The sequence below is a fragment of the Stegodyphus dumicola genome, chromosome 2 (assembly GCF_044657685.1).
Source record: "Stegodyphus dumicola isolate Sdum_Otavi_A_Nest chromosome 2, ASM4465768v1".
NCBI classification, from domain to species: domain Eukaryota; kingdom Metazoa; phylum Arthropoda; class Arachnida; order Araneae; family Eresidae; genus Stegodyphus; species Stegodyphus dumicola.
The window spans coordinates 128,919,430-128,938,315 of NC_140769.1; the positions used below are offsets into that span (position 1 = coordinate 128,919,430).

General features: G+C 32.2%; 1 protein-coding gene across 1 annotated transcript in view; it reads left to right on the plus strand.

Annotated features, from left to right (window-relative positions):
* LOC118194936 (hemicentin-2-like) overlaps window positions 1–18,886 on the plus strand; it is a 265,664-nt gene that overhangs the window by 72,539 nt on the left and 174,239 nt on the right. Inside the window, exon 3 of the mRNA XM_085810221.1 lies at window positions 9,673–9,883. Within this exon, the coding sequence (XP_085666347.1) occupies window positions 9,673–9,883 (211 nt within the window). The remainder of the gene's footprint in view (window positions 1–9,672; window positions 9,884–18,886) is intronic.

Here is an 18,886-nt window from a genome sequence, read left to right on the forward strand (position 1 = left end):
CATTTTCGTTTATTTCGACCATACATACAGATGTCGCAAAAAAAAAAGTCCTCAAAATGGGTTCGGGTAGGGTTGAAATATGATATCCGAAATTTTTTGCCATTGAAATATTTCATACAAGAAAGTAGGAAAAAAATTATGTGACGCGAACATTTTTTTTATGATTAGCACGAAACATGTTTCCTTGAGTATCAGCTTGTTTTTTAATGCAATTCTTCTCTAGGTATTCAGTGTTACCTTTGCATACACATATACTCTGATTTCTCAAAAATGTTTTAACAAAACTTAATCCTTTTTTGGAAGTAATATATCATGTTGTTATGAATAAGTAACAGGCTGAGAAACGAAGGATGAATGGAAGCATACGGTGCAAAATTATTATAACTACAAAGCCGTAGCAATCACATTTCCTAAAGCATATAAGGATATGCTTTAAGATTAATAGTGTTCTAAGATTTTCTAGATAAGAAACGCATTTAAAATCAGTTGTTAAACTGAATGTAATCTTATCACTGAGCAAAACATAGGCCTATTGACTCCTGTTTTGGTATTATGAGAAGGATTTCCGTTTGTTAAGATGTCTGAGGGGTTTTTGACATAAAAATGTTCTCATAAATCATCCGCGCTCAATTAATGGCGTGTCATTCCTGCGACAAAGATTATTAAATCATTTACTGTGATAAAGATGGAAATATACATAAATGTATTTCTTGTTTCATGCAATTTTGAAATCTATTCTTAAAATCTTTCTATAGTTTGACAGAAAATGTTACATAATTTTCTCTGTTTACAATATTTGGTCCAGCCATACTTCTAGAGTTAATAACGATGTTATCCGTATCGCAGCAAACTTATCGTGGCACAGATTTCCGATATTATTTCGGGGCACCAGTGGCATTTCCTAAGGTTTCGAGTATGTTAGATTTTTCTGCGACAGTCGAATAAATTCCTGAATTTCGAATATTTTTCCTGTTATCTCTTTAATTTTCCTAGAACTATTAGATTATTTTATTTAAATAAGTTTTTGCTGTTTTCCGAAGGAATTTTTACAAGAAGTTTTTTGAAGAATAATCTTATTTCAAAATCTAAAATAGAAGATTTAAATTTTATTTACCTAAATTTTTCTGGATTTCAAGAATTCGAGAAAATGTTCGTTTCTTAGTGTTATGTGTAAAGAATTTCGATGCCGGGCTATGCTTTTCTACAAACGTGGCATTTAATGATGAAAACTTGTGTACGCAAACATCCTCTAAATTCGGTCCACTTTAATGCGGCTTTAAACATATTTTCGAAATGTTATTGAATTATAAATATAGTAAATATCAATGAAAATATTTGTCATAATAACATTTTTAATTACAGCCGCTTTTCTCCTAGACATCACAACCCAGAAATATTTATTCAAATTCTCCACTGCCAAATTGTTCTCGAAATTGTTTCCAGGTAGAGAACGTTTAGCTGAATTTAAGGATTTTATCTGCAATAGTCCTTAGAGTTTTGACTTAGACGCTGTGATAAAATTACAGGCCTAGTCGTTTTTAATATGCCATTTCTGAAACTTTAATTTAATTTCTATAATTTTGTTTTTTTGCCCTATTCTTATCACTTATGTGCTTCTTTGGCTTGATGAGTTGTTGGTGCTTTAAGCATTCAACCCAAGGGTTTTTACTTCGCTTGATAAATGAATTGTTTTAACTAATCAGCCTTATTTAATAAAATATTGTTACGAATTTTGATTTTAGATAGGTAATTTTAATAGCATGATGATTAAAATTGTTGTAGTTTTCTGTGTAATGTAGCGCGAGACAGATTTTAAGAGATTCCTATGCCGGGAATGTAAGAGTACAGGGGCGTGTGCATTTAACATTGAGTAAGTGGGTATCTTGGTAATTTGTCGAGAAATCGCCAAAAGTCGTCAAATTTGGCTACCATTTTCGACATTTTGGTACGGCCCCTGTATCACCGAAATAGGTAGTGAAATTGAATAAATGTATTTGACCACTATGTTAGCTGTAACAGTAATTGCACACTTTTATTGGTACTAGAAAGATCTCGGACGGCTGGTTGAAAACTATAAAATGCCGGAGAGACAGCATCCGAGTTCAGTTGCTCTGTTATTGTTGTTGCGAGTTGTAGTTCTGCATGAACTGAGATAAATCGGAATTAGCTTTCTCTTTAAATGTGCTTTAGATTGCGTTGCGTTTAAAGTTCTTAGTAGTTTGAAGTGTAACAACTGATTATTAGTGTATGATACTGTGAACACTTGTACGAATATTTCTGTGGAAAATTCCAGAGATCTGAAATATTTCTTTTGATAAAAATAAATTTTATTAACTTAATTAACCTATTATTATCGGATTTGTGCATTCAATCTATTACTAACCCGTTCACACGCAAGAATATAAAATACTCAACAAAATGTTATTTTCGTATTCAACGTCGAATGAAACATAACGAAATATTAATTACGTTTCTTCTTGTTACGTAATCCTGACAGTATCAATAATGGGCCCTGAAGACTACCTTCTGAACACTGACGCAAGGAACTCTCTAAAACATGTGTGGTTTAGATGTAGACTAGCTGACGTTTCTTGGAAACAAAAAGCAGATCTTTGGAAGCATTTTAATTAACTACGAAGAACTGGTTAAAATATCAAATATTGTATAAAAAGATAATTATACGATGGTTTCTAATTCAGTTTAATATGAAATATTGCATAAGAAACATAATTATGCGACGGCTTGTAATTCAATTTATTAAAGTTTTTAAGTGACAGTTAGACTTGCATTTTTAAATTGAAATAATTTGTGAAATATTGCGACAAATACATAAAAATATATCTTCTCATAATTATAAACAAATATTTATGTTGCTATATTTCCTGATAATATTTTCGATATATCTTTATTAAATTTAAGAAAATGCGGAAGGAAATGTTTCCTATTATAATGTTTAAATTTTTAAATTTTAAATAAAATATTCTTTTCTGTGCTACATCTCTATTAATTAGAAACACGATTTCTTCCTTGAAGATTTATGGAGCACTTCAGACTAATTTACGTTTTGTTATAATGTTTTGAGAAAAGAGACAGCTATTCATAAAAAATAATCCAATTTTTGTTTCAAAGTACAAAAAAAATTATTTAATAATTTCGAAAAATGTATTAGAAACGAATTTTTAGTCCAAAGGGGTAATTTGCTCTGAAGGATTATTAATTTCATTTTGACATTTTGCGTTGAAAACTAAACACGGCAAATCACTTTTCAAATTGTTGCCACCAAATATTAGAGCCCTGATTATATTTAAAGAAATTAAATAATGAAGAATCTGCATGAATATATGTATGTTTCTTCGCACTGTTGTAGAGACATTAGGATATATTTTGGAAGTAGGCAAAATGAAAAAAGAGTATACGCCTTCGCCGGGAATCGAACCACGGACCTCTGTAATACCGGTTCAGCGTGCAGAACCACTACACCACTAAGGCACGCTAAGAAGGCGGGAGAAATACCTTATACTGTGATAAAACGACGGTCCCTAGAGGTATCAAAATTTGAATAACGTAATCTGCCATAAAATATGGTCATGTGGAAGCCCTAATTTGGAATTTGAAGTTTGTTTTATTATCGATTTAATATTTTGTAACCCTTCAACGAATTTTTGATTAAAAAACTCAACGATTTTAAAGCGAGCAATGGCAGCACTCTATGGAGGGGAAAAAAGAAATTCAAAAATGTTTCAGATTAATTTCATATAATACTTTTTTTATTATTACAATTTATATTACAAAGGCTAAACATAACTGAATATGGAAAAATAAAAGTAAGTAACTATTTCAGATCATTATTGCAATTTATACAAAAAAAGGCTAAACATAAGTGAATGAATTCTTGCATCGCTATTTCGCTGCCAAGTTATCGCTAAAGCATAATTTCATCTCGTTGGTTGTTCAAACATAATTTTCTATAATGAATGATGCCTTTTTTTTTTTTTTTTTTTTTTTTTTTTTTTGAAAAAATTCTATTGCAGACTTTTCGTCATGGGCAATTCCCAAATTGCTAAATCCATAGGATATCAAAAAAAAGGATTTAAAAATTAAACTATTATTTCAATGGCGTCTTAAGAAATATAGAACTATCTAAACTTACGCAATTTCAAATCAGCACGTACGCTAGATTTGGAGCGCTGTTAAGGCGCGTGTGCTAGATTTGGCGCTTTTGCGCATACACTTTCGCTGCTATTTTTTACGGTCCTCAAAACGGAATAGTACCCATTTTTCATTTGTCTTTTTGGCATTTTTGTGATAATAGCTTTCTTTCTTTTATAACGTGTGTATTGCTTCTAATATCCCCTTTACTTAAAAAAAAAAAAAAACTTCTTTTTATTATATTTTCATTGTGATACTTTACATCTTGTATCCACCGTATCTACAATCCACCGTAGAGGTAAAACAAAAGAAATTTACGAAACCATATAATAAATACTAGAGCGAATGTCATCAAGCAAGGGATAGGGAAGCAAAGAAATATTAAGCAAGACTTTCTATTTCATTTTTTACATTAAAATATACCGAAGTGGTTACTATTGAATTGTAAAATATAAGTCCCATTATTAAGCTACCAAAGCATATGTGCGTTAAAACCCGCTTCAGAATGATTAAACTATTATATTTTACTCATATAATTCTGTTAAAGCAAATTGTATATTAAAATATAGAATTATATCTTGTTTTTTCGTCCGTTAATATATGAAGATTGAGAGCATTCTACCATGCAATCCTTTAAAAACTTTTCGAACTAATTATCTTTAATGAAAATATTTTTGTTAGCTTTATATTTCAAGTAAAGGTATAAAATAAAAGCTTCTTTCTACCGGCGAAATAATCTATTCAAGATAACTATAACGTTTCAATAGCCTAACTCTAGGTTCTGTTATTTCTTAATTTGCTGTCAAAAACATTACTCAGTATTTTATTAAGTTAGCTAATTGAATGCTACTGCTGTTAACAAAACGCTAATTTAAAATAAATTTTCTGCTCCGTCTTTCGAAGGTTAATTTACTTTTCCCTACTTTTGACTCGTCAAGAGAGAACTATATGATTAACAGCAGAATTATCAACGGAGTTTATTTTGTGTGGTGGGAGAACTTCTTACTAATGAGGTTTCGCAAAGAAAATATATTTTATTTCTTCTTCAAATATTCGTTTGAGCTTTCTTTCATTTTTCCCTAGACTGTTTTCATGTAAATTAGTTCAATTTTATTTTCCCTCGCAGAGAAATATCGCTTATTCCTTCTTTTCGTTGCTGATTGGAGTTTAATAAGTTTTGCTTTTTCTACTATAATAAATTTCTGACGAGATGCAGGGCTCTGCTAGCTCATTTATGTAGAACTAGGCTTCCATTAGGAAGATTCTAAGAGCATTTTTCAACAGTTCTAATAATACATTTATTTAAATATAGTAATAATGTTTTAAAATTCATGTGAGTGTTCTCAGAATTAAGTTTCACATAGCTAAACTTGTCAAGAAGTATACTTAATCGAAATGAAAATTTTGATCAAAAATTTAGATGGAATAGGGTACGAAGTTTGAAACTAACTTAAATTTAGAAATTAGAGCGAATAAAATCATTGCAGTACCCGTACATACCATGTTCTTTCAATGAATTATTTCTAGTGACAAGAAAATAAAGTACTACTAAAATTTACTAAAATTTAGTTTTCAAAATGCTATATCGTGTGTTTTTATTTACTTCACACTATGAACACTAAGAAACTTCTATACTAATTTTCACATGTATTTTTAAAAAAGCTTTAACATTTCTAATAATGCGAATTTGTATAATGCAAAGTTAAGTATTATATGAACGTAAGCATCCAGATAGTCCATCTAATTAGTGGCAACTAATTATATTGTATTATTTATACCCAAATCTGCCTCCAAGCGGCCGAGTGGTTGAATTCCTAAACACTGGTAGCTTCGTCTTGAGTTTGGTTCAAGGCGAAAAGACTGCATGAGTATTTCTTGGCTTTCACCATGCATAACGAGAATGCTAACCTCTTTTCCCTGGAAAATGCCTTCACAAAGGCATTCATCTCCTAGGCAGATAGCCCTAGTGTGCTTTTCTGCGTTCAATTAAACCAAACAAAACCGGCCTTCTTGCTTTTTTTGATCTCTTATATTATATCGAATTAACTTTAGGAAAAATGAATTTAGAACGTCTATTCATAATTTATAGCTCTTCTAATTTTAACATATTTTCCCCTAAAGCTTTTTTATTTTTAATAATGTATATTTATGTAAAGCAAAGGTAAGTGTTATATGAGAGTAAGTATTCAGATTGTAGAGGCGTTTTTTTTTTTTTTTTTTTTTGTTTTTTTTTTTGTTTTAAAGCAGGATCTGAGAAAAATCAGCAATGCCCTCATCGGGACTCGGACCGCGGACGCCGAGTGGGCTGACCACTACACCAAGAAGGCATGCTAAGAGGGCGGGAGAAATACTTTATATACCTCCCCTTTTAAGGGCGACTGGGGATTAGGGGACCCAATCGCCAAATCGCGAAATCCTGGTGGTGGAGAATCATCATCTACCACCTTTTTTAGTTCGAAAACCACTGTAGAGACATTAGATTTTTTTTTTTAAACAGGAGATGTGAGAAATAAGGCGGGACTCGAAACTTGGATCTCTCGAATAACCACCGAGTGTGCTGACCATTACACCACATAGGCATGCTAAGAAGACGTGAGAAATACCTTATAAGATGACCCATCTGATCAGGGGCAACTAATTCGACTTCATTATTTATGCACTAAGCAGACCTTTCGCTGTTTCTTCTGATATATTATGTCTCATTCTCTTTTAATGCAGACGAATTTAGAACGTCAATTGATAATTTGTAGGAAATATTTTAAATTCCATCAAAGAGAATATGTGAGATATAAATTCCTGTGTCCATATAAAATATGTTTGTAAAACTGTTTATACGCGAATAGTACCCATGTTATATATAAACCGTAACCTCTGCAATGAGTTTAAATGCTTTGCTTGATATTGATTTTTAACTACTTTACAAATTACACTGTAAACTTTGATAAAGTTATAGTAGATTCGATAAAGTTTAAAGTATCCACTTATTTTACAATTTCACGCTTCGTAATCATCATTTATGTTCACTCTGCTTTATAGATAAAAAAAAATAATAGATGAAGTTTGAAGTCATAAAGTTATTTTTGAACATTTTTGTTCTTAAATAATTAGGCAATTTACCTATGCAAATAATATAAAGTACGACGCACAGTGTTCGTAAGTTTTGTGAATTGTACGTTTTGATCTCAACACTACTCTTCAACTGGTTTTTATTTACCCTTTGTTGCGTACATAATATTGATTTATTAGTTTTAGCAATAATTATGGAGAAGAAAATTATATCTCTAATCCAAACAATGTAAAAAATAAATCAAATTAAAAGTATCATAAAAAGTTTTATTTGATCAATTAATTGTCAAGAACTTAAAATCAGTTATGAATAAAATTATATGATCAATTAAATTATTATTTGATTTAAGAATGAAAAATATTTGCGAAATACTTGTGTTGCCTGTTTTTCTCATATCTTACTCATACCTTTCTTACCTTCTTTGAAACGTATTTGCGTATATGTCTGAATGTTAAGACTATGTATTTAGGCCTAATCAATGACAATATTTTTTAATTATAGCCAGTTATAAAATATGAGAAAACGTTTAAAATGGCTTACAATACGAATGGTTTTGCTTACAATGTAAATTGTAGCCCAAACAATTCGGATTACAATTACATTACAAACTGAATTATAATGTAAATCGTTAGAGTGTTATAATATATATATATATATTCTTTTCAAATTTCATAGGTATTTCCTACTTCCGTCCTGCATGCCTTCGTGGTATACCGGTAGCACACTCGTTGCGTATTCGAGAGGTCTAATTAAATAACCCTAATGTCTCTACAAACGAGTGGTGCTTTTTCATGCATTTACGCTTAAGGTTTGTTGGAACCCTCAAATCTTCAAAAAATTGTGATTGCAGATTTTTGCGTTTTCAAATTCCTTACACTTTTATCTTTCTAAAAATACAATTCTTACTCTATGAAATCTCTATGAAAATTAGAACCGTAAAAATTCTAGTTTGAATTTGTCGTCGACTGCTTTGATCAATGAGGATTTTTACCTAAAAACGCGTTTTTCTCCAATTGTGATTTTTTTTATACTCGATGTACCTTTTCTTAGGAACTACTGCTCACAGGTATCTAAAATTTTTATGGCTTATTTATTAAGTTTCCTAATGTTTACTGAAATGAGGTTTTTGTTATAAATTAAGAAAAAAGTATAAAAATTTTTTTGTGTGGGAAAAGTGCTAAATCTTACTGTGCCTAACAAAATATTCTGTGAATTACTCTAAAATTCAAAATGTTTCAAAAGCTCATTTCAGTATAATCAGATAAGTATACTTTAATTACACAAAAAATTTCAAGCCTGTATCTACAGCAGATTTTGAGAAAAGGTGTATCGAAATGGTCAGTTTAACATTGCCGGTATAGGGATTGCTGATGCCCCTTAAGTTGAATTTCCCGTAAAATTTTAACACGTGGCTTTGGGCGTCCTCTCTTTTACTGAAGGATGTATTTCTTTATGAATCTTGCACTTTTCACGTTTAAATGAAAACGAAATAAATTCAATATTTTAACTTTATTTGAAACCTAAGAGGGTATTTTGTTGAAACCTAAGAGGGTATTTTGTTGAAACCTAAGAGGGTATCACGGTCACCTTTATTTGAAAGATGAAACTTGTCACATTTGTTCAAGATACATGCACTACAGTCAGTCGAATCTTCAAGAAAATACATCGTACAGTGATAATTCAAAAACATTTTTGACCGTGATAAATTTACAATCAGTTCTAATTAACTGTCAAACTAAATTTTGAATTTCATAGATTATCTGTATAAATAATCATTTTTCATCTAATTTTGAAAAGAAAATGATTATTTAACGATTACGATCATTAAAATTAAGATAATAGGAGAGATGATATTCAAGTTAGATGACGAACGGAAAATTAGTGTGCGTCTGATTAGTGGTAGAGAATTATAATCAGCGGAAGATAATCTGGGTGGAATGCTTAACCTGGTTATTCTAGTTCATTTTATATACAAGAAAACTAATTTTTCACAAGAATCGTTTTTGTTAAATGCAAGCGATGTACCTCTAATGGCTGATCTAAGTTCGAGGGCTTTTTGACATTAGTTGAAGAAATGTAAAGTATTTTGAAAGAAGTACATGCCGGTCAATTTATAAGGGATTTTCACCCTCCTTTCACTATACCTTTGTGGTGTAATTGTAAGCATGAACAAGTTACATGACCGCAACATTAAACTTGAAATGACTTATAACCATTTTGAAACCGAAAATTTTCAGTATGAAAATGGTTTCAGTTCTTTTCCTTGTTGTAGTGCACTTCGGCTTCTTCTGTTAATGACATAAGCAGGCTTTAAGCGAACTATATCATCGATTATTTAAGCAAATAATGTATACGTATTATAAAAGACGATTAGATGCCTTACTGAGCTACCTGAAACACGTGTGCATATTGTAAAGTTTTAATATTATATTAAAATGTTTGCTCTTCCTTTGCAGGTTTCATGGGTCCGACAGAAGGATCTACACATACTAACGGTAGGAAAATATACCTATACGACTGACCAGCGCTACACATCCATCCATAGGGATGACAGCGATGACTGGACCCTAGAAATCAAGTATACACAAAAGAAAGATGCAGGAATATACGAGTGTCAAATAAGTACAGAACCAAAACTGAGCTTGGCAATACAGCTTAATGTCGTTAGTAAGTAAAAAATTTCATAATTAGTTCGCTTTTCATTTTGTTTTAATTACGAGTGCCATGTGCAGATACACAGGAACACATATTTGTATACTTTATTTACGCATGCAAGAATAATCAACGTGCGGCGGACCACACAGAGATAAGTAAATCGCGTGTGCGGTCACTCCAGTTCACTGTTCCCAGCCTTTACGATGTGTCACACGACATGCTTTTGACATCGCAGAGACATAACTTCATGCCTAGTGTCAGGAGATTTTAACGTTCTGCGCTGCTCTGTCATCAAAGCCTCTCGATTTCAGGAGGGGTGACGAACCAATGATCTGATTTTTCCTCTGATAGTGTTCCAGATATAACAAATCAGAGGATGTAAAATTAGGACGGCTTGGCTAATTCAGTCTGAAGATTTTCGCCATCGGGGTAACATCAGGAGAACGCTACAGAACTGTCGGCTAGAGAGACCTACAGTGCTTATAAGCTCCTGACTAGCAAGAACTTCGTTAGTAGACACCTCACACTACGACGACTATAATTATTTTTTAATACCTAACTATGCTATCTATAAATTATGTATATATATATATATATATGTGTGTGTGTGTGTGTGTATGTAAAGAGTTACCCAATCATTACAAGGGGTCAGATACGCGACCTGCAGCCACTCAATACAAGGTACCTGAGAGTTACTCCCATAGTAGTGACCAAAAATAACCCTCTAAATTAATCAATCTAAAATGATCTTTTGAGACCTGTATTATTTTATAAAAAAATATATATTTATAAAAATATATTTTAAATTATATATTTTAAAAAATTATATATTTATAAAAACTGGGATTGTAATGCAAATTTAGGAAGATGGTTCCTCACTATTTTTCACATTCAGAAAATGATTGACTGTAACATACGCTAGTTCGGCGAGCGTTAAACTGGGCAAATGCATATAGTCCTTTCCGTTTTTGTTGATTTTTAGCATTCAATATTTTTTACTGTATTTATTCTATTACACGTGTTGCACCTTTTATTTTGACTGCATTTCATTTATGGTTTCCTTTTAGAGAAATTATTCCAAATCCGGAATTTGTCATAGAGTTAGGGAAGAGCATAGGTCGTATATTATCATACAACTAGCAATTTATCAATTTCCTCTTCTCTTTTAGGAGTACGTGTATATGTACAAAGTACCTCATTAATTTGAACACATTTAAAAAAATCGTATAGAATCAGCAATCTTTACACAAAGACGCATCCTTTCTTTATGTGTATGTTGTGACTTATCTGACTTTCCTGACAGTACTATCAGAACAAGCTCACGAAATTCAACGTGGCAAGGGGAGCAAGATTGCGCCTGTCATAGGTAACAGTATGAATTACCTTGGTTCCGTCCCGAATTCGATGGGGGGATGATGGATCCGAGGGTATCGCAGGTAAATAAAAAAAACCGATGTTAATATTAATGAAAACATCAAACAATTTTTAGCAATATTTTTAATGATTTTTTTCGTTTCGGGACTTGATTCGATTGCTTACTTGAAAATAGTAAAGAAGCTTTCCTATTCGAAACTGAGAACCACTTCCAATCAATCTAGTGTCTTCGTCGCTGAGGTTTATGAGTTTCTGTTGGTTCCAAGAGATTGTCCCAGCGAACCATCTCAAAATACGTCTCTACTTTGAAATTAAATTTGGTAAGCAAAAATTGTCTTATTTTCTCCTCCCAACCAGTTCTCCTTGCTTTCAGGATTATTATCAGGCCATGTTCATAAATATGTGCTCTTTCAATCTTCCAGCATTACTAGTAGAATGCTTCTAGAATGAGCAAAATAACAGTTCCTAGGAATAACTTCATGAACGATTGCTTTAAAATTTTCTGTCGAAAATAAATTTTTCTTGGTCATTCCGTGTACATGACGTGCACCATACCATATGTTGCTCACAGGATTTTCTTTATTTCAAACCAGGATGGCACATAAAATTTTATAACATATCTTGAGCCGATCGATATACTTGAGGGTTTTGTAATCAATTTAACGTAGGATGAAATTGCCTAAAATAGCATTGCATTTAAAATACAAGTGGGGAAGGTCATTTCTTTAGTCATGTATGCAAATCAAGCGATAGTTACATGCGTATGGGATGGTGTGGTGGTGGTGGTGTATTTAATTATGGCAAAGCACACTAGGGCTATCTGCCTAAAGGGAGGGATGCCTTCGTGGAGGACTTTCTAAGGGAAACTGGCTCGTATACACGTTACACATGGGGAAAACCACAAAAACGCCCGGGATTTGAACCTCGGATCGAACTACCAGTGTTCAGCGACTTTACCGCTCGCCCGCTATAACATTCGTATGGGAAAACGTGCTTTCGTGAAGAACTTCTTAAGCAAAAAAGCTCACGTGCTTGTTACACGAAAATTATAAATATAAATGCAGCCAGGCCATTCTTATCAGTATTCAATCCTGAACCCAGCTGCCAGTGTTTAGATGTATTATGTACTGTTAAAAATTGCCATGGATATAATAAAACAGTTAAAATATCTATACCTGCATTTCCTTTTCTATGATTGTAGTTTGCTTTGAAAATTTCTGCATTTACGATAATAAATCTTCAATATAAGTAAGTATTTCTTATATTCATAATGTTATAAAGATAGAAACCATACATAGCGCGACAAATGATTAAACACACATTAGAATGTGAAGATAACAGCAGCTTGTAAGGTGAAGTAGATCGTAGAATGTCTGGAGAGTATAACGCTACCAATGTGTAAATAGTTTTAATAAATGTACATGTGAATAATTTCAGCAAATTTTATGTAAATTGTAGTACCTCTTGTATAAAGCAGCATGAAAATCCTCAAAAAGTGAAGCATGACTGGAAAAATCGGGTGATAAGTCCATTGAACACTGAGTTAATACTGGCGAGGTAGCACTAAAGTAATTGTGACTTTGCCGACTGTCGTGGTCTTAAATTTCCCAAAGTCCATTTAATACTGAGTTAACACTGGCGAGATGGCACTAAGGTAATGGTGACTTTGCTGAATGTCGTGGCTCTAAATTTCCAAAAGTAGACAAACTTGGCGATCGTCTGGTAGCATTTTGGATCGATCCCTGTGTTGCAACTGGTCCGATCTCTATGTAAATGCATTTGGACATATGCAACTCTAATTGTGTATGCCTTCCAGCAATTTCGAGAAATCGAAGTTACTGTAAATTTATCTGGTGGATGGGACAAAGCCATATAAGGCTTGAGAGAGCATACGTTTTCAGCTTGGCTCAGAGTATTGAAAGTTGAGAACAGCGCGCAGTCTTTCGCTTTTTGATGTGCTTTGTACTGTCTTAAGTTCAACTTTCTTAGCAGTTTGAAGTGGCTGCTGGTTGTGCTTTGTCATACTGAGAAGAGCAGTACAACTCTACATTCGTGTAAAAATTCCGGAACTGTGTAGTTAATTTTTTTCTTAATAAATTCCATCAAGCTTTCATCGGTTCTATGTGAATTCAATCCATTACGAACCCGTATGCACGTAACATTATTAATGTAATGTATTTCCTTGCGTACCTTCTCCCTTTGTTTGCTAATTTTGTGGTCCAAAAGTTGAGAAAGGAAAATTACGGAATAATTTAGTTTATCAACAACGATACTACAGTAAACATATGAAACAACATATGAAAACATAACATATGAAAAGTAGTTATAGATAAACTACAGGTAACTATCACAATATTATTTGTTTAAAAGAGACCCTAATTCTAATAAGAAGATGTAGTAATATTAGCATTACAGTATCTAATAACTTAGCTTCGTTTCTACTTCCCTGAAACTTGAAACTCGGCCATTTATATTATTGTTTCTGGTACACCTTAGACCTCAAATCATTCATAAATAATTATCAAAGGTCAAAGTCCATGTTCTTTAATGGTTCGGTTCTTGTATTAGACTGGCATAAAGATAAAAAATTTATAAAAAAAGGAGGTTCAGCACGACCTTCACAGGTAGTTTACTAGAGTATTTCTCTTTTAATACGATGAAAACAATTACTAAGTGAACGAATTAGTTTTAATATTTAGGTGAGCTCGTTCTCGGAAGGCATCTGAGGAAGGACAAAATTATGCGAGTAATTTGTTAAATGTTTAGAACCTGACACTAAGACGTAGGCAGAAAAATACGCGATTAAATACGCTATATAATAGTTTTTATGTACATAGTAACGTTATTAAAATGTGTATTTCAACCGTATTCATCGCTGTATGGATAGCTCAAAATCGAAATTTGAAGACCATGAAAACGTATTTTAAATTCTGTCCAGTTCCATATGGATAGAAAATTGGAATTTTCATTTAGATGCAATTATTTTTTTCTCTAATTCTTTAATAATAAACAAAGATTTAGTTCATATTGCTTGTTAAGCGTTTTAGCAGTTTCTTAGCCGGTTTTATGTGAAGTATTTATCAATTTGGATATTTCAATTTGGGATTTGAAGCAAAGTAGTTTTATTTGATTCTTTTAAAGACGTTTTACCATTATTGCAAAGTTATAAGGTATTGTTTCCCTTCTTCCTGCATGCCTTCCTGGTATAATGGTAGCACACTCGGCGCTTATTCGAGAGGTCCAGGTTCGAGTCCCGGCGAGGAAATTGCTCATTTTTCACGCATCTAGCATAAAAACCCTAATGATTCTACAGTGTAAAATTAAAAGCTCTTTACTTTTACACAAGTTCGTCTAAGTCATGCTTTGAGTTACGAAATATTTCTTTACTTGAACTGTGCAAATTATATTAATGAAATATATTTATTTTTCGTTATAACTCAAATCGATCGAATCCATAGAATTTTAGCTAATGTGTAATGTACAGTATACTGTGGACTTTAATATTAAATAATTAAATGCAATTAGAAAGAATTTATTATTTCCTCTACGACAAGATTTAATAACTTTATTTGTTTTAAAAGTTAAAACCTTATCAGTCGAAATCTAAATATATCGCAAAAGCAACAAAAGCCTTTTTTGTTTTGTTTTGTTTTGTTAACGGCTTTTCAGAGATTTCATTTATTCTGTTGTTCATTGATTTGCAATCATTTCAGTGCCATCGACAGCGAAAGAAATCGGATTAAAGAACTGTGTTAAGAAAAAAAGTAGATTTCGTTGGAACAATGTTTTTCCTTTCAGTTCTTTTCTAATTTACTCTTTTTGGAGAAGAGCCATACTTCAGGGAAAAGGTACTTGGTTGATAATAAATATGGCTTTAACCTCAGTTGCCCATGAAAGAATAGATCTAGTTGTCCCGGAAAATGGTCTTCTGGACGACACAACTTTGCTCTTAGCCCTTCGTCTACTTTCCACTCATGCGGAGTTAATATTTCAAAGTGCTTCTTGAGTTACAATTCCTGTTTCTGGCTCCTCGTTTACTTGTCTGGAGAAGATATTGTAAGCATTTGCATTTAATGCTATTCTAGGACGTGCTCTGGTTTCTAACTCTAATATTAAACTAATCGTGCAGAAGAAAGCATGTAAATTAAAATTTCGTTGTTACGCTGTTTGACATGTCAGTTTATTTAGGCATGCAGGGAGTGCTGGATGGTATCTACTGGAAGAAATGACAGATCATAACTCAACAGCTACTAAAGTATTGCAGATTATCGCATATATTTTACTTAAAAGTCTGCTTTCTATAGCATCGAAAACGTGCGGATCATATCAACAGTTTAAAATTAACTTGCTTGATAAAGTAATACAAGATAAAAATTTCTTTTAAATATAGTTTCTTTTTTTAAATAATAATATATTATTATATAATACTGTATGAAGATTATCCGAATGTGACTCGGAAAGTTTTTCGGTATCGAAAAATCAGAGAGCGAAGCTTTATTCATAGTGCCGATAGTTATGTACAGAACTCAATAACTAATTTTTGAATGATAACTAAATATAAATAAGCAATATAATTATTTAAATAAACCCAAGCTGTGATAGTCATGGCACATTTCAGATTTATAACCTAATGTATTAATAATATAGGGCCTACGAGTTTCATAGGTCCACAGTTTGGCGAGGTCTACAAGCGGTCGAGCGGTAAAATCGCTGAAAATTGGTAGTTCGGTTCGAGGTTCGATTCCCGCGAATGGCTAGTTGCATGAGCGTTTTCGTGGTTCTCTTCATGTGTAGCGCGTCTTACTAGCTAATTTCTCTTAGAAAGCCTTTCAGGAAGGCATCCCTCCACTTAGATAGTCCTTGAGATTTAGTGTCAGACTGCCAGACTTATGTGTCGAGATAGACTGCCAGACTTATGTGTCATTATCATATAAACCAAAGCGAAACCGCAACTTGGCAAATATATATGTAGTCATTATGAAAAGTTATTATATTTCCCAATGCCTATATATTATTTTCTGAGCACAGTCGTGTATACAGACTTTAACAACCGATGCAAATTTCTGAACAAAGCTGTACAAATACTTTTAATCACTTAACAATTAATATTTACTTTCTAATTCTTGAAATTTTCGCTGGGTATTTTTTTACTGAATTAATTACCATTCGGCTTACTCCCAGCACAGCTCTACATCTCAGGATCTTCTTGATTTAGTGAACTGCCTGACGTGAGCAAATTCAATTTTACATTAACTTGTTCAATATTTTAAACGTTCAAATATACTGGCATAAAATTTTAATTGAAAAATTGGTTTAAATTGCCATTTTAATTTCTTCGAGAATGTTTTAACTGCAAAATTATATAGATACATAATATCTGTTGTTCTGATATTTTAAGCAGACATTTATATATTTTTAGTTCTCCATCCAAACATTGCAAACGGCTCTCGACGATGAGAATTGTTGAAATCACAAGGAATCATTCCCCACCTGGGAGATACAATGCAATGCTCAACTACAGTTATTATAGCTGCCAAGAAGCTTTACAAAATACACATAACTCTGGCAGCTTTCCGTTAACTGATACTATCTGAAACTCTTAAATTGCCACACTTCTTTATGTCCAATTTCTTGGCACAAATAATTTTAATTATGATGGTGTCCAAAGAAAAGTATACAAATATGAATGTGGTCTGCTCAGACTTAGAATGTTTGAGAAGTAAAAGATGTTACTGTAATAGGTTTCTTGCAATTCTTCAACATCCAGCTACATTACGGTGAAGCCAACATTTTTATGATGCCATAAGTTTAAAGCAAATCTTTGCCCAGGTTTTAAAGACATTGCATATTCAACTATCTGGAAGATACTACAACCTATTACAAAAGAAAAAAATCTGATGTGTACACCACATAACTTCCTTGTACGGAATAGTAAATTATACTCATTTTTTCTTGCATTTCATTTAAACTTATTAGATTGAATTAAACCTACTTCGCCGACAGCGCATAAACCACAATAGAATAAATGCATTCTTTAAAATTCACTCTATTTGTTTAACATAGCGACACTCTGGCACTAGGTTCACTTAACAGTATTATATTTCGTTCATATTATAACTCTGAATGCACAAAATTTATATCATTTAAAGAATTATCTAATCGTTGCCACATGTTCTATTCAAATACTATAACAAAGCTAAAACGATGTATAAAAGAAATTAAGCTAACAAAACGAAAAAGAAACAGTTTTTCACAGACGATTGAGTATTTCTCATTCAATTAATTCAGTTTTCACTTCGCGACAAGGCAAAAATACATAACTCGGCCGCTGATGGCCTTGACATATATCAGATAGAAAGGAAAAATAAAATTCAATAGCAAGCATGCACAATAAAAGACATTAAAAACTTTTTCCATTAATTTAAATTAACGAAAACAAAAAATGGTTTTAAACTTACAGTAACATCTAAAAGTATAAATTACATAATAAATGTTCCAAAAACACTGCATTAAGATTATGAGGTTTAGTAATATTTATTACTTCCTTGTGCGAAATAAAGCAAGTATTTTAATCAGGAAAAATCTCGGGTATCATATTTCAATAGAAATCTTTATTCTGACCGTTACCAAATCCATCTGGACGATTTTTTGCATAATGTATGTACGTATGGACCGTATAAAAGACTTAATATAAATTGTTTGGTTTCCAAAACGGATTGCAAAATGGATTTAAAATGATTTTTTTTTGTGACTTCTCTACCTAGGAACGTATGTATGTATGTATTATGCATAACTCAAAAACGATTAGACATAGAACGTTGAAATTTTGTATATGGTACTAATATAACATATAGTTGTGCAGTCCCCTCTTTTATCGCAATCGGCAGAACGAATGGTTTTTTGATTTGAATTTTTCACTAAAGTATTTTATTATTTCACTTACGCTTCAATTCTTTGAATAGAATTCTCTTTATTTGAATTCACTTTGTTTTTTCATTGCTTTAAGAAGGGACCAGAATTTTCGGGTAAACTATTTATAAAATACACTGAAACGGTTTAGCGGCTAATCCTGGATACAGAAAAGCAAGGATTTTTGTGGAAGAGAGATTTTACTTGATTTCAGAGTTCCTCCTCCTGACGAAGTGGCACTGAGGTTGATTGAATTCCCCTTCTATTGATTCTTTTTATTTACATTTTATTGATTTTTTGAATTGGGGTATTGCTTGTTTGAAGAATTTTGGTTTTAACATTTATTAAATTCTGTATTGCATTTATAGGATTGTTTGAAATTTATATTACTTATGAATTTCAGCTTTTACTCTTTGTGAAAAATTTGTTCTAAATTTCTTACTTTATGTTTTTATTGATAATTTTTCAGCAGCTTAATGCGCGAAAATTCTAGACATGATTATATTTGCGATTACTTGCTAAAATAATGAATTTATTAAGATCATTGTGGAATTGCTTAAGGCAATAGTGTTTATTAAGACCGAAAGTTAGACGAAATTTAGTGCCAAGTTGCATAAGTTGTCGTAATGGATCATCTTTAATGATGTTAAGATCTCCTGTGACAATATGTCGGTGAAAAGGATCTATGAAGTGATTGAAATCAGGATGCTGGCAATTTTATACGTTAGTAGC